This window comes from Rhinopithecus roxellana, chromosome 8 (genome assembly GCF_007565055.1).
Source record: "Rhinopithecus roxellana isolate Shanxi Qingling chromosome 8, ASM756505v1, whole genome shotgun sequence".
In the NCBI taxonomy this organism is placed as follows: domain Eukaryota; kingdom Metazoa; phylum Chordata; class Mammalia; order Primates; family Cercopithecidae; genus Rhinopithecus; species Rhinopithecus roxellana.
In genome coordinates, this window is record NC_044556.1 from 97,556,219 (window position 1) to 97,576,380 (window position 20,162).

The 20,162-nt window shown below is 40.4% G+C and overlaps 1 protein-coding gene across 1 annotated transcript in view; it reads right to left on the reverse strand.

Moving 5' to 3' along the window:
• Window positions 1-20,162, reverse strand: part of PCNX2 (pecanex 2) — a 318,318-nt gene that overhangs the window by 249,743 nt on the left and 48,413 nt on the right. The window contains 2 exon segments of the mRNA XM_030935586.1: window positions 294-439; window positions 10,370-10,505. Of these exon segments, the coding sequence (XP_030791446.1) occupies window positions 294-439; window positions 10,370-10,505 (282 nt within the window).

Here is a 20,162-nt window from a genome sequence, read left to right on the forward strand (position 1 = left end):
TCTTATTTCTTATTGTAACCTACTATTTCTCATTATTTCTTATTATTAATTATAACATTAATTTATTATTAATAAGACAGTTACTTATTGTAACTCTTATTTCTCATTGTAACTGCTAAACTACAATTTGTTAAGTTGTCAGAATCTTACTGCTTTGACTTTGGGTTGTCAGCAAAGGAAGCGCACGACCTGAAAACGTGCGAGTGACAGTTTTCTCTTTGAAAGCATGCAGTGGGCACTGTCGCGTCCCCGGTGTGCCTTCTGACAGCACGTGTGCATGCTCAGTGGCTTACCGATCAAGTAATGCCAGCAAGGTCAGTCGATCGTACCAGACTTTAATCCACTTGCCAGGGAAAATGATAAATTTGTAAAACTGTTCTCGGTTAAATTTTCCTTGTGTTGAAGAACATGACGAGGCTTCCAGATCCTGACTCACATGCTTTTAGATACCAAAAGAAACAACAGAAAAAAGTGTTTCATGTTGTCATGCCACGGCCACAAATATATATATACACCATAATTTAAAAATACAAAAAGCAGATGTTCAAATTCTGAAATGTAAACCAACATATTTCAGTTAAAATAAATAAGAAAAGGATAATGATCAACAAAAAGCGTTTTTCTTACCAACATACTTCAATTCCTTTACAATGTACCATTAAAATTATGCTCTTCATCACATCAAAATGCTGCTGCTCATTAAGGCCAAGAAACTGCTATAAAAATAGTTCTTACGAAAAGTAGGAATTCAATAAAAGATCTTAAATGACTTCATTTCTGAAAAGTGTGTTAATGTTGAGATACATATTCAAATTTTACTAAGAGTAAAAAGATTTTCATTGGGACTATCTAGGTTATTGGTGAAGCCCGCTATAAGAAAAACTGAACTATTTATTGAAAAAATCGAAATAATTAAAACTAAAATGTGGGGAAATTTAGACCCAGATATTAAAAGTTTTAACCCCTAATTCATCTCTGATTAGCTCTAATTCGGTGGAAAAGAATTCAGTTTTTAAAAAAAATTGGTCTTCATTGATTTGTCTATCAAATACTTACTGAGGGACTCTTAGGAGCCTGGAACAAGGTTGGGAACAGGCAGTTTTCCATGCAGTCCCCCTAGTGAAGATGTTAGTAATAGAATGTGCTTAGTTAATCCTAACAGTGAGGTCCCAGATGAAGTGGGGAGCCTCCTATTGGACGTCCCACCTGTGTTTTGTCTCCTGTCCTCGTGTACAGAAACTGTTAAAACCAAAGCTCCCATGCAGCTCCTCCTTCACTCTTTGACCATTTGCTTGTCACTTCTTGCTACTATCCTTAAGTCTTCTCTAGATACGCCAGCCCCCTTCAGGGCTTCTATTTCTAACCTCTATATATCTTTAACTGTGGTTGAAAAACAAATATCATAAAATTTACCACCATAACCGTTTTAAGTTTAAAGTTCAATAGCGTTAACGATATTCACATTGTTGTGCAACAGATCTCTGGAATCTTTTCATCCTGCAAAACTGAAACCCTGTATCTGTTTAGCAACTCCCCATTTACCCTCCCCCCAGCCTCTGGTAACCACCATTCTCCTTTCTGTCCCTATGAATGTGACTACTTTAGGTACCTCATGTAAATGAGATCATATAGTAGTTGAACCTTTTTGTGACTGGCTTATTTCACTCGGCAGTGTCCTCAAGCTTCATCCATGTTGTAGCATGTGTCAGAATTCCCTTTCTTTTTAAGGCTGAATAATACTCCTTGTACGTATGTATCATGTTTTGTTCATCCACTAATCCGTCAATGGATACTGAAGTTGCTTCCCCCCTTTGGCTACTGTGAGTAGTGCTGCTAGGAGCACAAGTGTGCAAATATCTCTTCAAGCTCCTGCTTTCAGTTCCTTTGGATATACACTCAGAAATAGAATTGCTGGATTATTCTAATCTGTATTTTTGTTTGGTTTTGCCTTGCATTTTTGCAACATGGATTTAAGGTTCTGATTTCCCGTAGGCCGATAAACACAAGACACAGGAGATTAAAAAGGGCAAAGACAAGAAAGGGATGAGTAGGGGACAAAGAGCAGCGGCCGCGGTGCAGGTGACATCGGCTTTTAAAGGACTCCTACATTTCTCTTTGGCTTACAAAGCACAAGGTTATACATGGGCAGACTGCACACGTTTTCTCCTAATTTAGGGGAAGTCACTGATGTCAAAGTGCCTGGCATGCATGGAGGCAGTGCAGCTGCTTCATTAGAGGCCACTGCAGAACTCTCCAAGAAAGCAAATTTTACCATCTCTCCATTTCCAGATGCTAATCTGCTTACTCAGCCTATGGAGAATGGAGTTATTCTGGATATCAAATATTAATGCAAAAGGCATCTACAGGGAAAGTTCATCCATCATGAAGGCAATATACAGGATGAGTTGGACTGAATGATAACACGAAAGTTGAGATTGTAAGTGCTGCTTGTGCCTGGAATTCTATTTCAACACAGAAGAGAGCTTTGCGGAAACTGCTTGGTGTCATCTCAGCAGGAACAGCTTCTTTGCATGATGATGAACTTGTGGTTTACAGTAAACGTCCCCCAACAAAGGAGTCCTTTTCCTTGAAGCCACATGGACAAAGAGTGTAAATAAGAATTAGATGCACAGGAGCCCATGGTTTACTGTCCTTATTATGTAAGAATCCATGTATGATGCATAAATAGGTCAAGCAACAGCTAAGATGAGAGCATTCCTTCCAATAGGAAGAAAAATGCCTTCTTAAAGTGGGGTTTCATTTGATATGCTTAGCTGTTAGGAAAGGTCAGTATGGAAAAACTTATGGCCGGGCGCGGTGGCTCAAGCCTGTAATCCCAGCACTTTGGGAGGCCGACACGGGCGGATCACGAGGTCAGGAGATCGAGACCATCCTGGCTAAAATGGTGAAACCCCGTCTCTACTAAAAATACAAAAAACTAGCCGGGCGAGGTGGCGGGCGCCTGTAGTCCCAGCTACTCGGGAGGCTGAGGCAGGAGAATGGCGTGAACCCGGGAGGCGGAGCTTGCAGTGAGCTGAGATTGAGCCACTGCACTCCAGTCTGGGTGACAGAGCGAGACTCCGTCTCAAAAAAAAAAAAAAAAAAAAAAACTTACATGAAGACTATGCCTGCATCTTTTTTAAAACTTATTAAATATTCCAGCATGCTGTGCTGTTTATTGCTGCTTAAATGAAAATCCTTGCTTAAAAAAAAATCCTCAAAAATTAATGAAAAAAAAAAAAAGATTTGACTTCTTTTATGGGAAAAAAAGTTCATAAAATTTTATTTTTTGTCTTCGATATCCAAGAAGCCCAGAGCTACATGTTTTGGTGAATAACAGCAATTATTCTTGGACTATTTTCTGGTACCAAATTCAAATTCAAATTCAATTATTTCTCATCATTTTAATATCATTCATGTTTTCACTCATCGAACAAAATAGTTACTGTGTAGATTATATAAACCAAATACTATATGTAATATATGTTGAAAATTGAAAACATAACAAGAGAGAGTTTCCACCTTACAGGGGTTTGGAAATTTCTGGGAATGGGCAAGCAAACCAGTCATGGTAACATCATCACATGCATAAACACATCTACATCTGTATCTATCTCTGGAGAGAGAAGTGAGTCACCAGAGAGTGTAGGACTGACATCCCGGAAGAGGGCATGGAGTAAAGGGGTCTTGGGCATTCCCTGGAGTGCATCAACAATTAAGGGGCTCGCATAATTGAGGACCCTCAGTGGAGTCTGAGAAGGAGCTTCATATTCATCACTTTTATCTTTCACTGTAAGTGATCCAAATAATGAAAAAAAAAATGAATGCATGGACAAACTGACAAAAAAAGACGTTTATGTCTCTGATTCATTAAGCCTTGCCAAAGGATAATGATGTTACATTGCCCAGTAAGTTGGGCCTGCAAGTTTAATTCTATGATTCTGAGAAAGAGTTTAGGAAAGGGGAGTTTAGGAAAGGGGAGGACAAAGGAAAGGATAAAAGTTGAACTTAGGTTCTTTTTAAAAAACCAGATAATTGCATTTACACACACTCCCCATATGGATTAGTGTTTATATCATAATATCCAATGTTCATTTAATGAATTTGAATTATCAAGAACAACTTACATTATTATCAGTATATTCTTCTTAAGAAGGCAGAGAAGGACAGTGTACCTTTTAGAAATATTTTGGGTGGAATTTTTGAAATCTAAGAATAAAAGACTATGCCTTCTGAGATACCTGAGAAATTCTACTGCTCAAATAATGCTACTTTCAAGAGTTCCAGATAACAAATAAGATTTTTTGATGATATTAGTACCTGCCACCAACTAGTAAAGTCATAATTTTGACATATATTATCTCTAATCCTTAAAAGATCACAATAGCTCAGTTTCCTAAAAGAAACTGAGGCTCTGAGAGATTAGGCCACTGGTCCAAGGTCCCAGATTAGGAAGAGATTTGCTGGAAGCCAAAGTCTACAGTCTTTAAGGGGGCCCAGGTGAATCGACACATCAAGCAGTGCTTATCAGTAAAGAGAAAGCCACCTTCACAGCAAAACAAATAGAGTTCAAGAGACAATACACATAGTCTAATTGTGAAAGAACAAGTTAACAACACACATTTGAAAATGGAAACTGGCAAAAATAAGATGAGGAATAATGGATTACAGTCAGGGTTGTGATTTTGAGAATGAACCATATCTAATAAAAACTAAAATAGGCCGGGCGCGGTGGCTCAAGCCTGTAATCCAAACTTTGGGAGCCGAGACGGCGGATCACGAGGTCGTAGTTGAGCATCATGGTAAATGTGAACTATAAAAAAAAAAGACAAAAGCTAGCCGGGCGAGCCCTGTAGTCCAAGCTACTCGGAGCTGGGCAGGAGAATGCGTAAACCCGGGAGGCGGAGCTGCAGTGAGCTGAGTGGCACTGCCTCCAGCTCGGCACAGAGCGAGACTCGTTCAAAAAAAAAAAAAAAAAAAAAAAAAAAAAAAAAAAAAAAAAAAAAAAAAAACAAAATAATTGGCCTTTATGTGAAGAGTAAGTGATAGCTCTACGACCTCCCAAAGTTGGGCACAAATGGATTTAAATTATTGGCCTCTTTTTTGCAGGGGGATATTGAAAATAATTAGAGGTTCTCCAGTTCTCAGAAGGTCTCTGTAGATTTTACCTGAAAGGGCAGGGAAAAGGCAGAAGGAGTAGAGGAGTGAACAGTAGACAGAGGAAAAGTGGTCCTTTGGGGAACTACATGTAACTCCTAACAGCTATCAAGCTCAGCACTGGGAAGGAAGGGTTGGTAGGGACTCTGTTTGGTGTCAGAAGTGGGATTGTGAGAAATCACAGCAGTGGCTGCCAAGGGGGATGTGAGCACTGGAGGCCTTAATAGTGACAAAAGCGCAACTAGGAAGGAACACTGGATCAGGGTCCCTTCAACACCGCAAGTTCCAGTACTCTCTGCACTGCAGTTTCCTTAGATATTCAACCCCCAGATGAAATAATGCCTACCCTGAAGACTTCTCTTAAAGATAAAATGACATCAAATATGACAGCACCTAGCCCAGTGCCACACACATAACTTGTGTTCAAAACATAGAAGTGGAATGTGAATTATATCTGGATGTGAACAAAACTTTGAGGGATAAAACATATTTTTTTGAAAGTAGAATGATACTATTATAACAGTGGCTATGTTTAGCAGCCAGAATTCATAACAAATCATGTAGGTTCTAAACCTATTACAGATAGCCTCTGACTTACAGTGATTCAACTTAAGATTTTTTAACTTTACAATGCTGTGAAAGGGATAAGCATTCAGTAGAATATCAGTAAGTGATATGAGATATTCAATACTTTATTATACAAAATAGGCTTTGTATTTGATGATTTTGCCCAACTGTTGGCTAATGTAAGTGTTCTGAGCATGTTTAAGGCAGGCCAGGGTAAGCTATGATATTCAGTAGCTTAGATGTATTAAATGCATTTTTAACTTATGATATTTTCAATTTATGATAGATTTATAGGGACATAAACCCATTCTAAGTTGAGAAGCATCCATATTTAAATGAACTTCTGAACATGATAAATGAAAAAGATGCAAATGTTACTTTTTCTTTTTAAAGTATTAATATACTTTCAAATAAATGAATATATGATGAAAAATAAATGTTATATTATAATTGATGTCTCACCTCTTTCATCTCTATAATTATTTCAACTGTTTCATCTTTTAGTAAATGCCAATATTCTTATAAGTTCTTGTTAATGTTTCAATGATAGTAAATTGTGATGTAAATGCTGCCTTTATATTTACCTAGAATAACAGTCAGCCAGGCCTAGTACTGTGCTCATCTTTGCAATTCTCACCAGTTCTCATCAGTTAGGACCAATGAAATGCTTGACCTTCACATATCCATAAGATAATAATAATAATGCCACTATCATAGACTTGCACAGAGCTTTAGAGTTTACGAAACACTTTTACATACAATACTATCTCATTTTTTAATGTAAGACAAGCTGAATGAGTTGGAGACTATATCCAGTTAAAAGTAAATGGAAGCAGAAAATGCTATATTCCTACAGATCCTATGCTGCCCTTGGGTAGACTGCACCTGCCTCTCAACCAGCAGTGTAATAAACAAAATGTTTCAAGGTGATTACTCAGGTACTGCCCCATAACATATTGGGACAATGTAAGATTTTAAAAACCATGGTAATGAGTCTACAGAATATACTCTGTGGGGTTAGAAGCACATGATGGATAAACTTAGTGACAGAGAAGTACAAGTTTATAATATGGATTCATGCAACATTTTTAATTGGTAATATTCAAAACCCCTGAATGCCAATCTTGAGTTCAAACAACAGGTTTTCACCAATTCCAACCATGCCCCAAGCTCTGCCCTTCCTTTTGTGCTTGAGAGCTAAACTCTACAGCTATGATGATGAAAAACAACCTCTTCCTTTCCTGTGTGTGTGTGTGTGCACATATATATATATATAGTGACCAGCCCTACATAAAAGTGACAGCCCTTCCTGGAAGCTCCCCTTTCAGGGACACTCCATTCTCTACACACATACTGTATTTGTACCAGGGAGGAATTTCAGAAAAGTCTTTCTCTGGCCTTGGCTCACCTCCTGACCACCCGCCCATCAGAGCCTGCAGAATTCCGTCCTCTGCTAGAAAGAGCTTGCAGAAAGTTGCGGGGGAAGCACTCCCAGAGCTCATGTGCTGCACTTGAAGGAGAAAGGCAGGGAGGATGGGGGAAGGAAGGGATTAAAGTCTTGTCTTCAGAGTCTTATCTCCTGCTTACTTTTGCTAGTCTTCTTCTGAGAAATAGCTCCCCTGTGCCTCCAGGCTCCAGAAACACTGAGCACACTTGCTTTCAGCCTCACCTCCAGGCCCCTTTGTCCAGGTCGGTTCTCTGTCTAGATACTCTTATCTCCTTTTATTTGGTTAACTTCAACTCATCCTCCACATTTCAGTGGAAGTGTCACCTTGCTGAGGAAGCCTCTCCGATCCCCTGTTTCCTGGCCTGGAGCTTCTCCTGTGTCCCACACCACTAGAGCCTATTCTAAGCAGAATTCCTATTGTATAGAGTTGAATTGGTTGACTGGCTGTTAAACTTATTGTAGGCAGGGACTGAGTTTTTTCACCATTGTATACCAAGCTTCTAGCACAGGACTGCAGGCATAGCCAGCCTACAGCAAATATTTGTTGGATAATGAGTAGAAAACCTATTTAATTTTTATTTTGTGGCTGAAACCTAATTTAATTTCCTGGTGATATCAATTATATTTAGAAATCAAATAGTAGAACTACATTTTTTTCCCAGTATGAGACTTTGTAAATATTTTCTTAGAGTCTAAACATGAGCTTGGTTAGCAATCTTCATTTTTCCTCTTCCATACCCGTATACAACAGAATATAGAACTTTAAAATTTTTTACTTAAAGTAAGTTTAAATTGTTGAAGCAATGAATTTGGTTAAGTGTCTAACAATAAAACACTGCAGATGAGTTGAGTTTTTATGCATCATCATGCCATTTATAGGATTACAAATGCAAAATAAGGAATGGCAGGACTTTCTGATTTATTCTTTCAGTATTTACTTATTTTCAAGTTTCTGCTCTAACTGGGATATTTTTGAGATATTAAATCAATAGATGTATACCTTTGATAATCTAAAGTTTCTAGTTTCCTCTAGTTCTGCTACTCATGAAATCAATGGCATTCACATCTTTCCAAGCTATCCTGATACTTTCATGGAACCTTCTTGAAGGTTCAACACTAATGTTCTGGAGGGTAGTAGGGAGTTAGCACTTCCCCCGGCCTATCACGGGGAAAATGCAAGTTTCTCAGGAAAGCCTGCATTCCACAGGGTCCCCACATACTAGGGCTGGGGTGAGAACTATGTTCTGGCAGCTCGGGCTGGGGCTGGGCAGAGCTCACAGACCTCGTACAGGCTGACGGTGTGTGCAGAACACGGCTAGGGCAAATGGCAGGGTCTCCAGTGGTCAGTGAGTGGCAGATCCAACACCTCACCCAAACCAGGCAGGTACAACACACAGTACACCCGGTGACTGGGCTGAGGGGATGCTCCCCTCCCCGGAAGTGCCCCTCCCAGGTCCACTTCCAACCACAGGTTTAGGAATCCTATCCCTTACACACAGAGGCCCTGGAAAGGAGGAGAAGGAGAGCCTGAATACATGAAAGGGAAGAGAATAAACAGTCCCAAAAGGCTGCTTCTTTGAATAAATTAAACACTTGTTTACACAGAAACTCCAAGCCTGAAAGGGCTGAGTTACCCTAATTAGCACTTTTTTTGTTTGAGAGAGGATCTCACTCTGCCACCCAGGCTAGAGTGCAGTGGTGCAGTCATAGCTCACTGCAGCCTTGAACTCCTGGGCTCAAACCGTCCCCCCACTTCAGCCTCCCAAAGTGTTGGGATTACAGGCATGAGCTACTGTGTCTGACAATTAGCACTTTTAAGTTAAGTGGTCCCTACATTCCCCACATCAACAGGAATAAGAACTCAGAGCAATATGTGGTCAGCTAAAAGGTAACTCAACATTTTCTTTGCACAGCTGAGTAATGGTGTATAAATTTCAACCCATTGTATTTTGTGTGTGTGTGTGTTTGTTGGAGACAGAGTCTCACTCTGTTGCCCAGGTTGGAATGCAGTGGCACGACCTTGGCTGATTGCAACCTCTGCCTCCGGGGTTCAAGCGATTCTCGCCCTTCAGCCTCCCAAGTAGCTGGGACTACAGGCATGTGCCACCATGCCAGGCTAATGTTTGTATTTTTAGTAGACATGGGGTTTTGCCATGTTGGCCAGGCTGGTCTTGAACTCCTGACCTTAAGTGATTCATCCACCTTGGCCTCCCAAAGTGCTGGGATTACAGGCGTGAGTCACTGCAGCCAGCCACATTGTATTGTTGAGCATCCTTTGGAAAAATGTGGCTAAGCAATCAAAAACATATATACATATATATATTATATATATATAATTATTATTTTTTCAAAGATGAGCTTTTCTTGAATGAACTGAAACATTTCCAGGAAAAAGGTAAACAAAAATAAAGAAACTTGACACTCACATGACATCATCCCATCTACAATCCTCTTCTCTCAATATGTACCAATGGAAACCAATCTTTCTTCAAGGCCTAACCCAAGTATCTCTTCTTCTAAGAAGCCGTCCCCATTCCCTCTCCTCCAAAATGCCCAAAATTGAATCTGCAGCTCTAACTTCATGTCTGGGTGTTTCACTAATCTCCCATGTTATCTCTGGCTTTTAATCCTTGGCTCTGCCTCCCAAGAGTCTTATTAAAGATTGACTGGATAAATGAATGAACATTAATAAGTTATCTCTTAGTAAAATAATGAAAGCCTTCACATTTTTAGACCTCTTGAGGATAATGTCACTTGCCCCAAGAATAAAGTCTCCCTTTAAGTCAAATATTTAAGAATCTTTGAATATTTAATATACAAGGCAATAATACGTTATCTTTTTAAAAAAACAGATACTTTGCAAACCATGGGCGAAAAAGGCAACCTAATCCAGTGAGCTCATGTGAGACTTATGCATCCTGGCAACCAAAGATCAATGTGCATGAATTTCTAATGCATTTGAAAAGCAACTGAGACAGTGGCAATCCTGTTAATATCAACCCAAGGTTAGCTTCTATCTCTCCGATTTCTTTTCACATTCAGTCAGTAGACTGCCTTGCAGTGATATATCAACAATCCAGTGATGCAAAATTCAGGGAAAGAGCTGACTAATCCTGTCAGGTAATCCAACCTGGAAAAAGGTTTTAAGATCCCCCGTTTCTAGAACATCCACAAACAGCAATTCTGGAATGTACGTACCCGTGGGGTTTCTGACTGGGTCCTGCGAGCCACCATCAGTAACAGCTGCTGCTGAAGGGCACTGACAGCAGGGTCCCCAGAAGACGGATCTTGACTCTCAGAAGTTGTGGTACTGGAGGAGCTGACCTGCATCTCTCTGAGGGTGGGCAAAACAAAAGCTTTGGTTACCTGGTGATACCACAAGTCATCTATTTATTATACACAAACACAAGAATAATAGGAATGCCCAAAGCAGGTATTGGATGAGTCTTTACAACCTTACATATAGAGAGTTAAGAGTTTAAAATTATGTATACAAGGCTACCTTCAGGGAGAAGGTCAATTAGCCTGCATACATTGAAATTACTCAGGCTGCCCAGAGTTGCAGTGTGTCATAGGGCAGGTAGGTAGATGCCTGGTGTTCTAGAGATGACAACCTTAATTTTTTTACATATTTAATGGGTGGGGAGGCCTTAGTAACAAGTTCTAGCCTCACATTTTGTAAAAACAAATAGTGGGCTTGATAATTCTCCAGACACCAACCAGGAAGAAACAGAGATTAATACCTCTACTACCTGGCTGCATCTCCTCTCCACCACAGCCCAAAGCAAGGTAAGTACATATTAGACAAAAGAAATGTCTTGGGTAATTGATCAAGAGGACATTATGGAATTAGTTGTGATCTGTATATAAAATAGTTTTATTATCTTTAATCACACACAGATTGGCAAGACTTAAATTAACAGTAAGCAGTCTAGTTGGCCGGGCGCAGTGGCTCAAGCCTGTAATCCCAGCACTTTGGGAGGCCGAGACGGGCGGATCATGAGGTCAGGAGATCGAGACCATCCTGGCTAATACGGTGAAACCCCGTCTCTACTAAAAAATACAAAAAACTAGCCGGGCGACGAGGCGGGCGCCTGTAGTCCCAGCTACTCGGGAGGCTGAGACAGGAGAATGGCGTGAACCCGGGAGGCGGAGCTTGCAGTGAGCTGAGAGCCGGCCACTGCACTCCAGCCTGGGCAGCAGAGCAAGACTCCGTCTCAAAAAAAAAAAAAAAAAAAACTAGGATATACTTCTCTATCTGATTTCCTAGCAGGGTACCTATAACTTTTAGGAGATAACGTTGGCCACCTACTCAATAGGCATTTCTCATAGAATGTCTGCTAACATAACTCCATCTTATTAAGTCATCCAAGACTGCGTGCTTTGGAAGAGACAGGAGGTCCTTCCCTAGCCCCAGGGAAAAATCCTGTTCTCTAAGCCATTCACCCTGGCCAGAGCTTGGCTTTGGAATGAGAAAGAAACACAACTCTAAGAGGTCACTGAGGGGCAAAGAAGAGTTGGCTGGGAATAAGAGAGCTCTTGGACAAATTTTTCTATAGTTCTTAAGTAGTAACAAAAGTAAAAGACAGTCTTTCTCCAGGCCTTTGCATGATTCGTGAATAATAAATACTGCCATCGTGAAGGAAAAACTTGAGGACTGGAGAGCTGAGTGATGGAAGGGAACTAGTTTTTTGATGACAGTATTAAACCTCTGAATTCACCAACCTTGAACAGATCATGTCTTTGGGCTTCTTGTGTTCTGACATAATACATCTCATTGTGCAGCCCGTTTTGTTACATAAGGTTACTTGTAGCCCAAATCACACTGTCTAATACAGGCTCCTTAAGAATGCAGATGCTACAGTAACATAATTCCTTTTTGATTTATAATCTACACCTTTCATGATAAAGTTTCTGCAATCTTTTGGATCTTTCTTTTCCTAAGTCCTTCCTATCATACTCCTAAGCATACCCATAGTTATTCTGTGTGAATGGTGTTCAAAATACTGTCATACAGCTGGGTGCAGTGGCTCCTTCCTGTAATCCCAACACTTTGAGAGGCTGAGGCGGGAGGATTGCTTGAGCCCAGGAGTTCAAGACCAGCCCTGGCAACATAGTGAGACCTAATCTCTACAAAAATAGAAAAAAATTAGCTGGGCGTGGTTGCACATGCCTATAGTCCCAGCTACTTGGGAGGCTGAGGTGGGAGACCACTTGAGCCTGGGAGGTCTAGGCTGCAGTGAGCCATGATCACGCCACTGCACTGCAGCCTGTGTGAACAGAGTAAGATCTTATCTCAAAAAACAAACAAACAAACAAAAAAACAAAGCAACTTTCATATACACATGTAAATAAACAAAAACTTCAATACATTCAATAAAGTCTTCCTATAAAGAACCACTTAGGAAACATAACATGATAAGGTTAGGGTTTAGGAAATGAACTGGGTAGAATAAGTACATGGAGTTTGAAAACTTAAAAATCCTATGCTTCCATTATTTAATGCTTGCTCCTAAAATAGTGCTTTTCCTTCTTGTCTCTGTTAGTGGTATAATCTCTGTCACTAACACAGAAAAAGATTAGTTAGATTTATAAAAACAATGTTAATTCAAACTCTTCTGCGTTGTACAGAAGCCGCTGAGTAACGCAACTCTGTCATTTCACATCGAAATACAATAGAACTGAAATTGCATTGTTGACACATATTCAGAGGTATCTTAAACGGAGCACATGGCAGAACTTCACTAAAACCAAAAGATTAAGCTAACTACATTGTAGGTAAGGTAGGTAATGATCGTAAATAGGCAAGAGTGGGAAAAGAAATGCATGCTTCTGTGCAAAAATGTAGAAGGTGTACAGCGCCCTCTATTGCCAACTGAAATATACTGAGAATTGACTACGCCACCATGTGTAACAAACGGCTGTTTTAGAGCAGTCTTCCTCCTACTAAGGCGTCCTGCTAGGATACATGATACAAAAGGAAGTGTCAATCAATAGACACCAGCTTAATTTTTCCATATGTCTTAGTACATTTCTGATTGTAAAATAATAATAATAAACATCATTTTCCTATGTAAGCCATTTAAATATCCTTTAAAAAATCTATGGGTTGATTTTCTATTTAAAATCTTTTGGGTCAGTTCTAGAATTAAACAGAACTAGGTTAAAGTATTTCTCTACTAGTTACTATCTGTGACTATAAGCATGTTGTCTTCCTACCTCGAATCCTCCCTATAAAATCAGGAAGATATTTTCCTTGTAGGGATCATTGTGAAAACCAAACCAGACTATGTACATAAAGCAGTGAACATTGCCTTTCGTATATTAGGCACTTCATAACCATCCCTGACCCTTTTTACTCCCTTCTGTTGATATAGGACTTGACTTTGCTTATTCTTATATTAAATAGTAACATAACTCCTATGCTTTTACACAAATAGTATATTAATTTCAGGTGTCTCTGTTAGCAGGCATGGGGGAAGAGTATTTTGCCCGCAACTCACACCTAATTCTCCTTATTTTATAAAGACAGTCTCAAACAGCATATTAACTTCCCTCTTAATTAACCTCTTTTATAAGGTTTGAGTATTCTAGATAAGGCATGAGCATATTAAGAAAGATTCTCTTCTGGGCTTAATGACTGGTATATGTCTGCATCAGAAACCTGTATTGTCATGTGTATGTGGGCTCCCCATTTGGCCAAGAGGAAATGGTTACATGCTTACAGTAAGCACTGCTCAAATGTAGATGTTTCCCTATGGGATATAATTCTCTGATGTCCTGATAGTGTAGTTATAATCCATGTGCACCAGCCTGCCCACCCAAGCACCAAAGAGATGACGATGTCCACAAAAATCACTGACATGGGCAGGTGGACAGGAGTGCAATCTTTGAATAATTACGAAGTCTATGTTCTTTGCTTGTGTCTCTTCTCCGAGTATTTGCTGGTTATTCTCTCTCATCTTTTGGAGTTATAGACTGTAAGCATCATAATCATCTAGAAACACAATGTCTTAGTAACTTAAAGCCAATGATTTTCCCACATTAATACATATAAAGTGAAAGCGTTAAGTTTCAAGAGGCATTTTCTCTTCCTCCAAAACAATAATGGCAATGGAAATATCCCAAGTCTGTAGTAACTGTTCTGTGAACTACAATACACGATACTTAGCACATCTGGTCTCAATTACCCTGTTCTCTGGTGAATCTTTGGTAAACTAGTTTGGTTCAGGGCTATAGCAGAGATAAGTTTATCTAAGTTAGATTGAGCTCCAAGCAATAGCAGAAATAGTGACTAATGGTGGAAACTTTTAAAAGTGCTGCCACTAGAAAGTAATAAAGACGGACCTGGGGCTAGAATCTAGCCTGGGCCAAAAGAGTGCACTTCTATGTGGAAAGAGTTGCGCCTCAAATTGACCATGACGATATTCCACCATACTGGACTCCCCAGGTTTTCACCATCTGAGTTTCTACAAGTAACAGACAGTCAAAATACATGTGCTTCTTCTACACTGTCTCACTGATGTTGGAAAAACATTTCCTGAAATTCTTCATCTTCCCCAGAGTTTAAAGACAATAGCCTGCCACTCTCAGGGAGGGGGCCTCCCTTTTTCTGCCTCTTTCCTTGTTTTTCAGGCTTCCTCTGGGGACATGGGCACAAGGCCCACAGAGGGACACAGAGATGAAAGTCGCAGCAATTTTAACAGGGATTCTTGTTTTACAGCCGGCAAACAACTCTTTTATGTGACGGTAAAATTTGTGTGAGTATCAGAGAAAAAGGCAGAGACACCATGGAAGTGAGGCCGGGAGCATGGGACCTGACTGCCATCATGTGGCGGCAGTGGCTGTGGCCACCCGAAGAGATCCACACTGAGCGGCAGGGCCAATTTTCAGGCTTTCAGAGAAGATGCCCCAGAGAACAAAATCTTTCTAGAATCAACCTCACAAACCTTTTGTCCTTATGACTCTATGCCTGGGTGAAAGTACAATCTCTTTCTAACATGTCTAGGAAAACAAGGTAAGAATGACAGTGAAAGGAGCAAAGAGTAAAGAGTGAACGCCAAAAAGAGAGGACATGGAAATTTGGGAGGGTAGACACTATTGCAAGGCAGACCCGGGTGATCATCTACTTCTTGCCAATCTTTTTCACCTCCGTGTGATCAAAGGCACCAAGAAACCGCAAAAGTTTTTCAAATTTGAAGCAGCAAATATCTCTCTCTCTACTATCCAAATTACGTGAATGAGGCAGCTATATGCATACCTCAAATATTTGTAATAAAAGATGAAATTTCCAAACTATAATTAAATGGCACATGGTACTGGGTATATCTAATATTGAGGAAGTTACAACGTTTTACTCTTCATTTTGAATATCTAGTTGACTTGTTTCGTTGCCCCACATTCCTGCTCAGCTATTCCAAACCAGAGTGTCACTATTATTTATTCTGACTAAAGTTAAAAACCCAATCTAAACAGACATGATTATTTCTTGCTGCTTTCTGCCTGCTTATCTTCTCTGGGAACCAGGTAGATAATTAAACATTGCGGCTTTAGAGGACTTGCCTGAAAGTTAATCCCAGTAAGTAAAAGGTCTTTTTGAGATAAGGGTCAGAGAAGCTGATAATGTCAACAAAAGAGTAAGAACTCTGAGGAGGTAGTAAAGATTAAGTACAGGGTTTCAATCCACCTTTGGAGTATGGTACACAGTGGGATTAGAGATTTAGGGCAGCTTTCAAACATAAGCCTAATTTATAAACTGAAAATATCTACTTCAATCTTTGCTACAATAATTCAAAAACAAAAGCCATGAATAAGTGAATTCACATAAATATTTATATTACCATCCTACTCTATTTTTTAAATAAAAACAAGTTGAAGTTCCATCCTTGATACAAAAATTCCCCAAAAAGGTCCTGCAAATGAATTTGCTACAGAATGACTCTTCCATTCAGAAGAGTACCATGCCTACTTTATGAGTTATAGATCCTCAAAATGAATGTAAATATCATGTCTTTCCAATCAGATTCACTGGGGAGCAGATGATATGCATTTTGCATGCATTTCCATTAGATTGTTTATGACACTGGAAAAGCCTGATTAATACAGAAACATGGTTATAGATCGTTCATAGAAGAAAGTTCTGCTATATTACTTGGATTAATTTATACACAAAGAAATTTAAATATTTGCTGAACAAAAAAGAGAAACCGTCAAGCTTTAATTACAAGATCTACTGAGTAGTAATAAAAATTCACTCTGCAACAAACGCTTTGCACTCAAAAACACATTTCAACTTACTAAGCAGCTTCACCTCCAACTTCCTAGGCAGATTGCCTACTTCCACTTCGGTTTTCTAGGCAGATTAGTAATTCCAACTTTCCAGGCAAATTAGTTCATTTTGGCTCTGAACTATTGAATCAATCTTGTGTTCTGGGTAATAAAATACTCAAGTGGATTTATCCTCTGGCAGTTTTTCCTACTAGCAGTTCTAAAGGCTGCAATTCAAATTGTCGTTTCCTCATTCCAGTTTCTGGGGAAAGCAGAACTGTGTTAGCTAATGTTACCAAAGGTACCTGCTCTATGGACAGCTATTGTACAAGCGGAAAATGCTGCTACGTTTCTGCAGCAGTCCGCAAGAACTGCACTGGTTCCCACAGCCACGGTGAGGCCAAGGAGAGAAGTTTGTTTCCTCTCCCGGTCTCCTTCAGGAATCCCCAAAGAGACATGAAGTTACATTACTAACAATTCCCTATTCATACGTGGGAGTCAGGGATATAAAACTGTCACATGGTAACAAGGCTGAACAATAGCTAAGAGGAATGGCTTTTTTGCCAATAATAAGAATCAGTTGTTTAATGGCCCAGTTGGAGACAATCCCAGCCACTGAAGTCACCTCATAGGGAAAAGCCTGCTTTTCCAATATATCTTCCATGGCTGAATGACTTACAGTCCCAAGTAGGCATCCTTCCAAGTTCAAAATCAAAGTTTATGTTTACTGTAATAGAAGAACTTAAAATCTAATTGCATTAAAAGCCAAGGACATCATATTAAAGGACCTACTCTAAAATTATACATGCCAAGATGTTGGAACACAACAGGTTAATAAGGGGAATGCCTTCAAATCACATAAACCAACTCACAAAGGACTAGAGGAAAGGCTTCCACCTGGCCCAAAGTATTTTTGTTATATAAAATCGGGTATTTTATTATAAAAAGTCAAGAAACAAAAGTCAACATCTTTTGGTATATCAAGTCACAGTGCACTTTACCTGAAGTCCTTCTGCTTCTATCCAAAGATAGTAACAACAGCCAACATTGACTGAGGGCCCTCTATGGCAGGCACTATCCTAAACACTGCATGTGTACCATTACATTTAATTTTTTCTTTTTTTTTTTTGAGATGGAGCTCTGTTGCCCTTGCTGGAGTGCAGTGGTGTGATCTTGGCTCACTGCAACCTCTGCCTCCTGGGTTCAAGTGATCCTCCTGCCTCAGTCTCCCAAGTACCTGGGATTACAGGTGTGTGCCACCACACCCAGCTAATTTTTGTATTTTTATTAGAGACAGGGTTTCACTACATTGATTTGGCTTGTCTTGAACTCCCGACCTTGTGATCCGCCTGCCGTGGCCTCCCAAGGTGCTGGGATGACAGGCGTGAGCCACCATGCCCGGCCCATATTTAATTTTTATTTTTTTTTATTTTTATTTTTTATTTATTTATTTTTTTTGAGACGGAGTCTCGCTCTGTCGCCCAGGCTGGAGTGCAGTGGCCGGATCTCAGCTCACTGCAAGCTCCGCCTCCCGGGTTTACGCCATTCTCCTGCCTCAGCCTCCCGAGGAGCTGGGACTACAGGCGCCCGCCACCTCGTCCGGCTAGTTTTTTTTTGTATTTTTTTTTTTTCAGTAGAGACAGGGTTTCACCATGCTAGCCAGGATGGTCTCGATCTCCTGACCTCGTGATCCGCCCGTCTCGGCCTCCCAAAGTGCTGGGATTACAGGCTTGAGCCACCGCGCCCGGCCCCACATTTAATTTTTAAAGCAAACCAGTGAATTAGTTACAGAGGTATTATCTGCATTTTTTTTTGTTAGAAAATGGATACTTAAGATGGTTAAGCGAGTTGCATAATGTCAAACAAAAAGTAAATATTAGTGCTGGAATTTGAACCCAGATAAGTCCGAGACAAAATTTGTGTTCACATAGCTAGATACTAAACCTCTGATTTTAAGCAAGTAAAATTCTCAATGTCAGATTTTCCTCTGTTTTTAGCTTTCATACAGACAGAGAAAATTGTTTGTTTATGAACTAATAAAACACAGGGCTGGACTGGGCACGGTAGCTCATGCCTATAACCCCAGAACTTTGGGAGGGTGAGGAGGGCAAATCACTCTGAGTCCAGGAGTTCGAGACCAGCCTCACTAACATGACAAAACCCCGTCTCTAGTAAAAATACAAAAAATTAGCCAGGTGTGGTGGTGCGTGCCTATAATCCCAGCTACTTGAGAGGCTGAGGCAGGAGAATTGCTTGAACCCAGGAGGCAGAAGTTGCTGTGAGCCAAGATCACGTCAGTGCACTCCAGCCTAGGCCACAGAGCAAGACCCTGTCCCAAAAAAATCAAAAATAAAAATAACAAAAACTCAGGGCTAGAAAATTTAATTTGAGTCTCTACCTCTGATTCCTATGTAGATTGCTTTAAAATGGGTCATTTTACAGGTTTCATTTTACTGTACTTCCCCACTTATAAAAGGAGGAGATCACATTCTGTGTTCAGATGCATTGATCTGGCAAACTGCTAGTGCTTTGGCTCTCCCTCCAACCGTCCCATCAAACATGAGGGATTTATTTGTTGAGGTCGTTTTGATAATCCCACATTCATCAGGGTTGTTTTGCTCTGCACATAGATTCCCATCACTCCTGCTGCATAGAGAACAAACCACACTCCTCCACCAGTTTCATGTGCCCCAGGGCCCTACTCTGCCCCTCCTGTTTAGCTTCTCCTGCTGTCCCTCATCCCAGAACTCCAACTGGGCCATCTTTGTCACTTCCAATGATTCATCTGATTTAATCCCACATTTATTGAGCACCTACCTATAAAGGGCTAAGTGAAGGCTGGTTTTAGATGTGTGCAATCTAGAAAAAGAGATGGGAACTCTGTACAAGTAAATGAGATACCAGAGAGAATGTGATCAGCATCCTCCTGGCAGCAACTTGAAGAGATGAATTTATTTTCACAGGGAGGACTGAGAAGGAAAAGAAGTATAACAGAGGCAGACTGTAACTTGAGCTTTCAAAGATGAGAGTTTCAAAAGGGAGCAATGAGTGGAGACCTTGGCAAGGCGGTTTGGAGGCACCTGCAGAGTGGGAACCACCAAGGACATCTGGATGCCGCACATGTGCGCAAGAAGAGCTGAGGGCAAGCGCTTTCCCACTGGAGGGGCAGGGCAGAGGCTGACCACAGGTAGTTCACAGGCCACAGTCAACCACGCTCAACCTGTGATCTGTGGTGGTGTTAAAAAAAAAAAAAAAATTAAAATCGGCTGGGCACGGTGACTCACGCCTGTAATCCAGCACTTTGGGAGGCCGAGGCAGGCGGATCACGAGGTGAGGAGATTGAGACCATCCTGGCTAACATGGTGAAACCCTGTCTCTACTAAAAATACAAAAACATTAGCCGAGGCTGGGTGGCACACGCCTGTAATCGCAGCTACTCAGGAGGCGGAGGCAGGAGAATCACCTGAACCCAGGAGGCAGAGGTTGCAGTGAGCCGAGATGGCGCCACTGCACTCCAGACTGGGTGACAGAGGGAGACTCCGTCTCAAAAAAAAAAAAAAAAAAAAAAAAAAAAAATTAAAATCAACGTGAAACAAAATACACTTTTAGATACAAATATGCATTTCTAGCTCCTTGTGGAAAAAACTGGAAAATCCTGTCACCTGGGGCTTATGAGCCATCATAAGTAGACTAACATAGCAGCAGCCCTTCAGATGGGATAAAT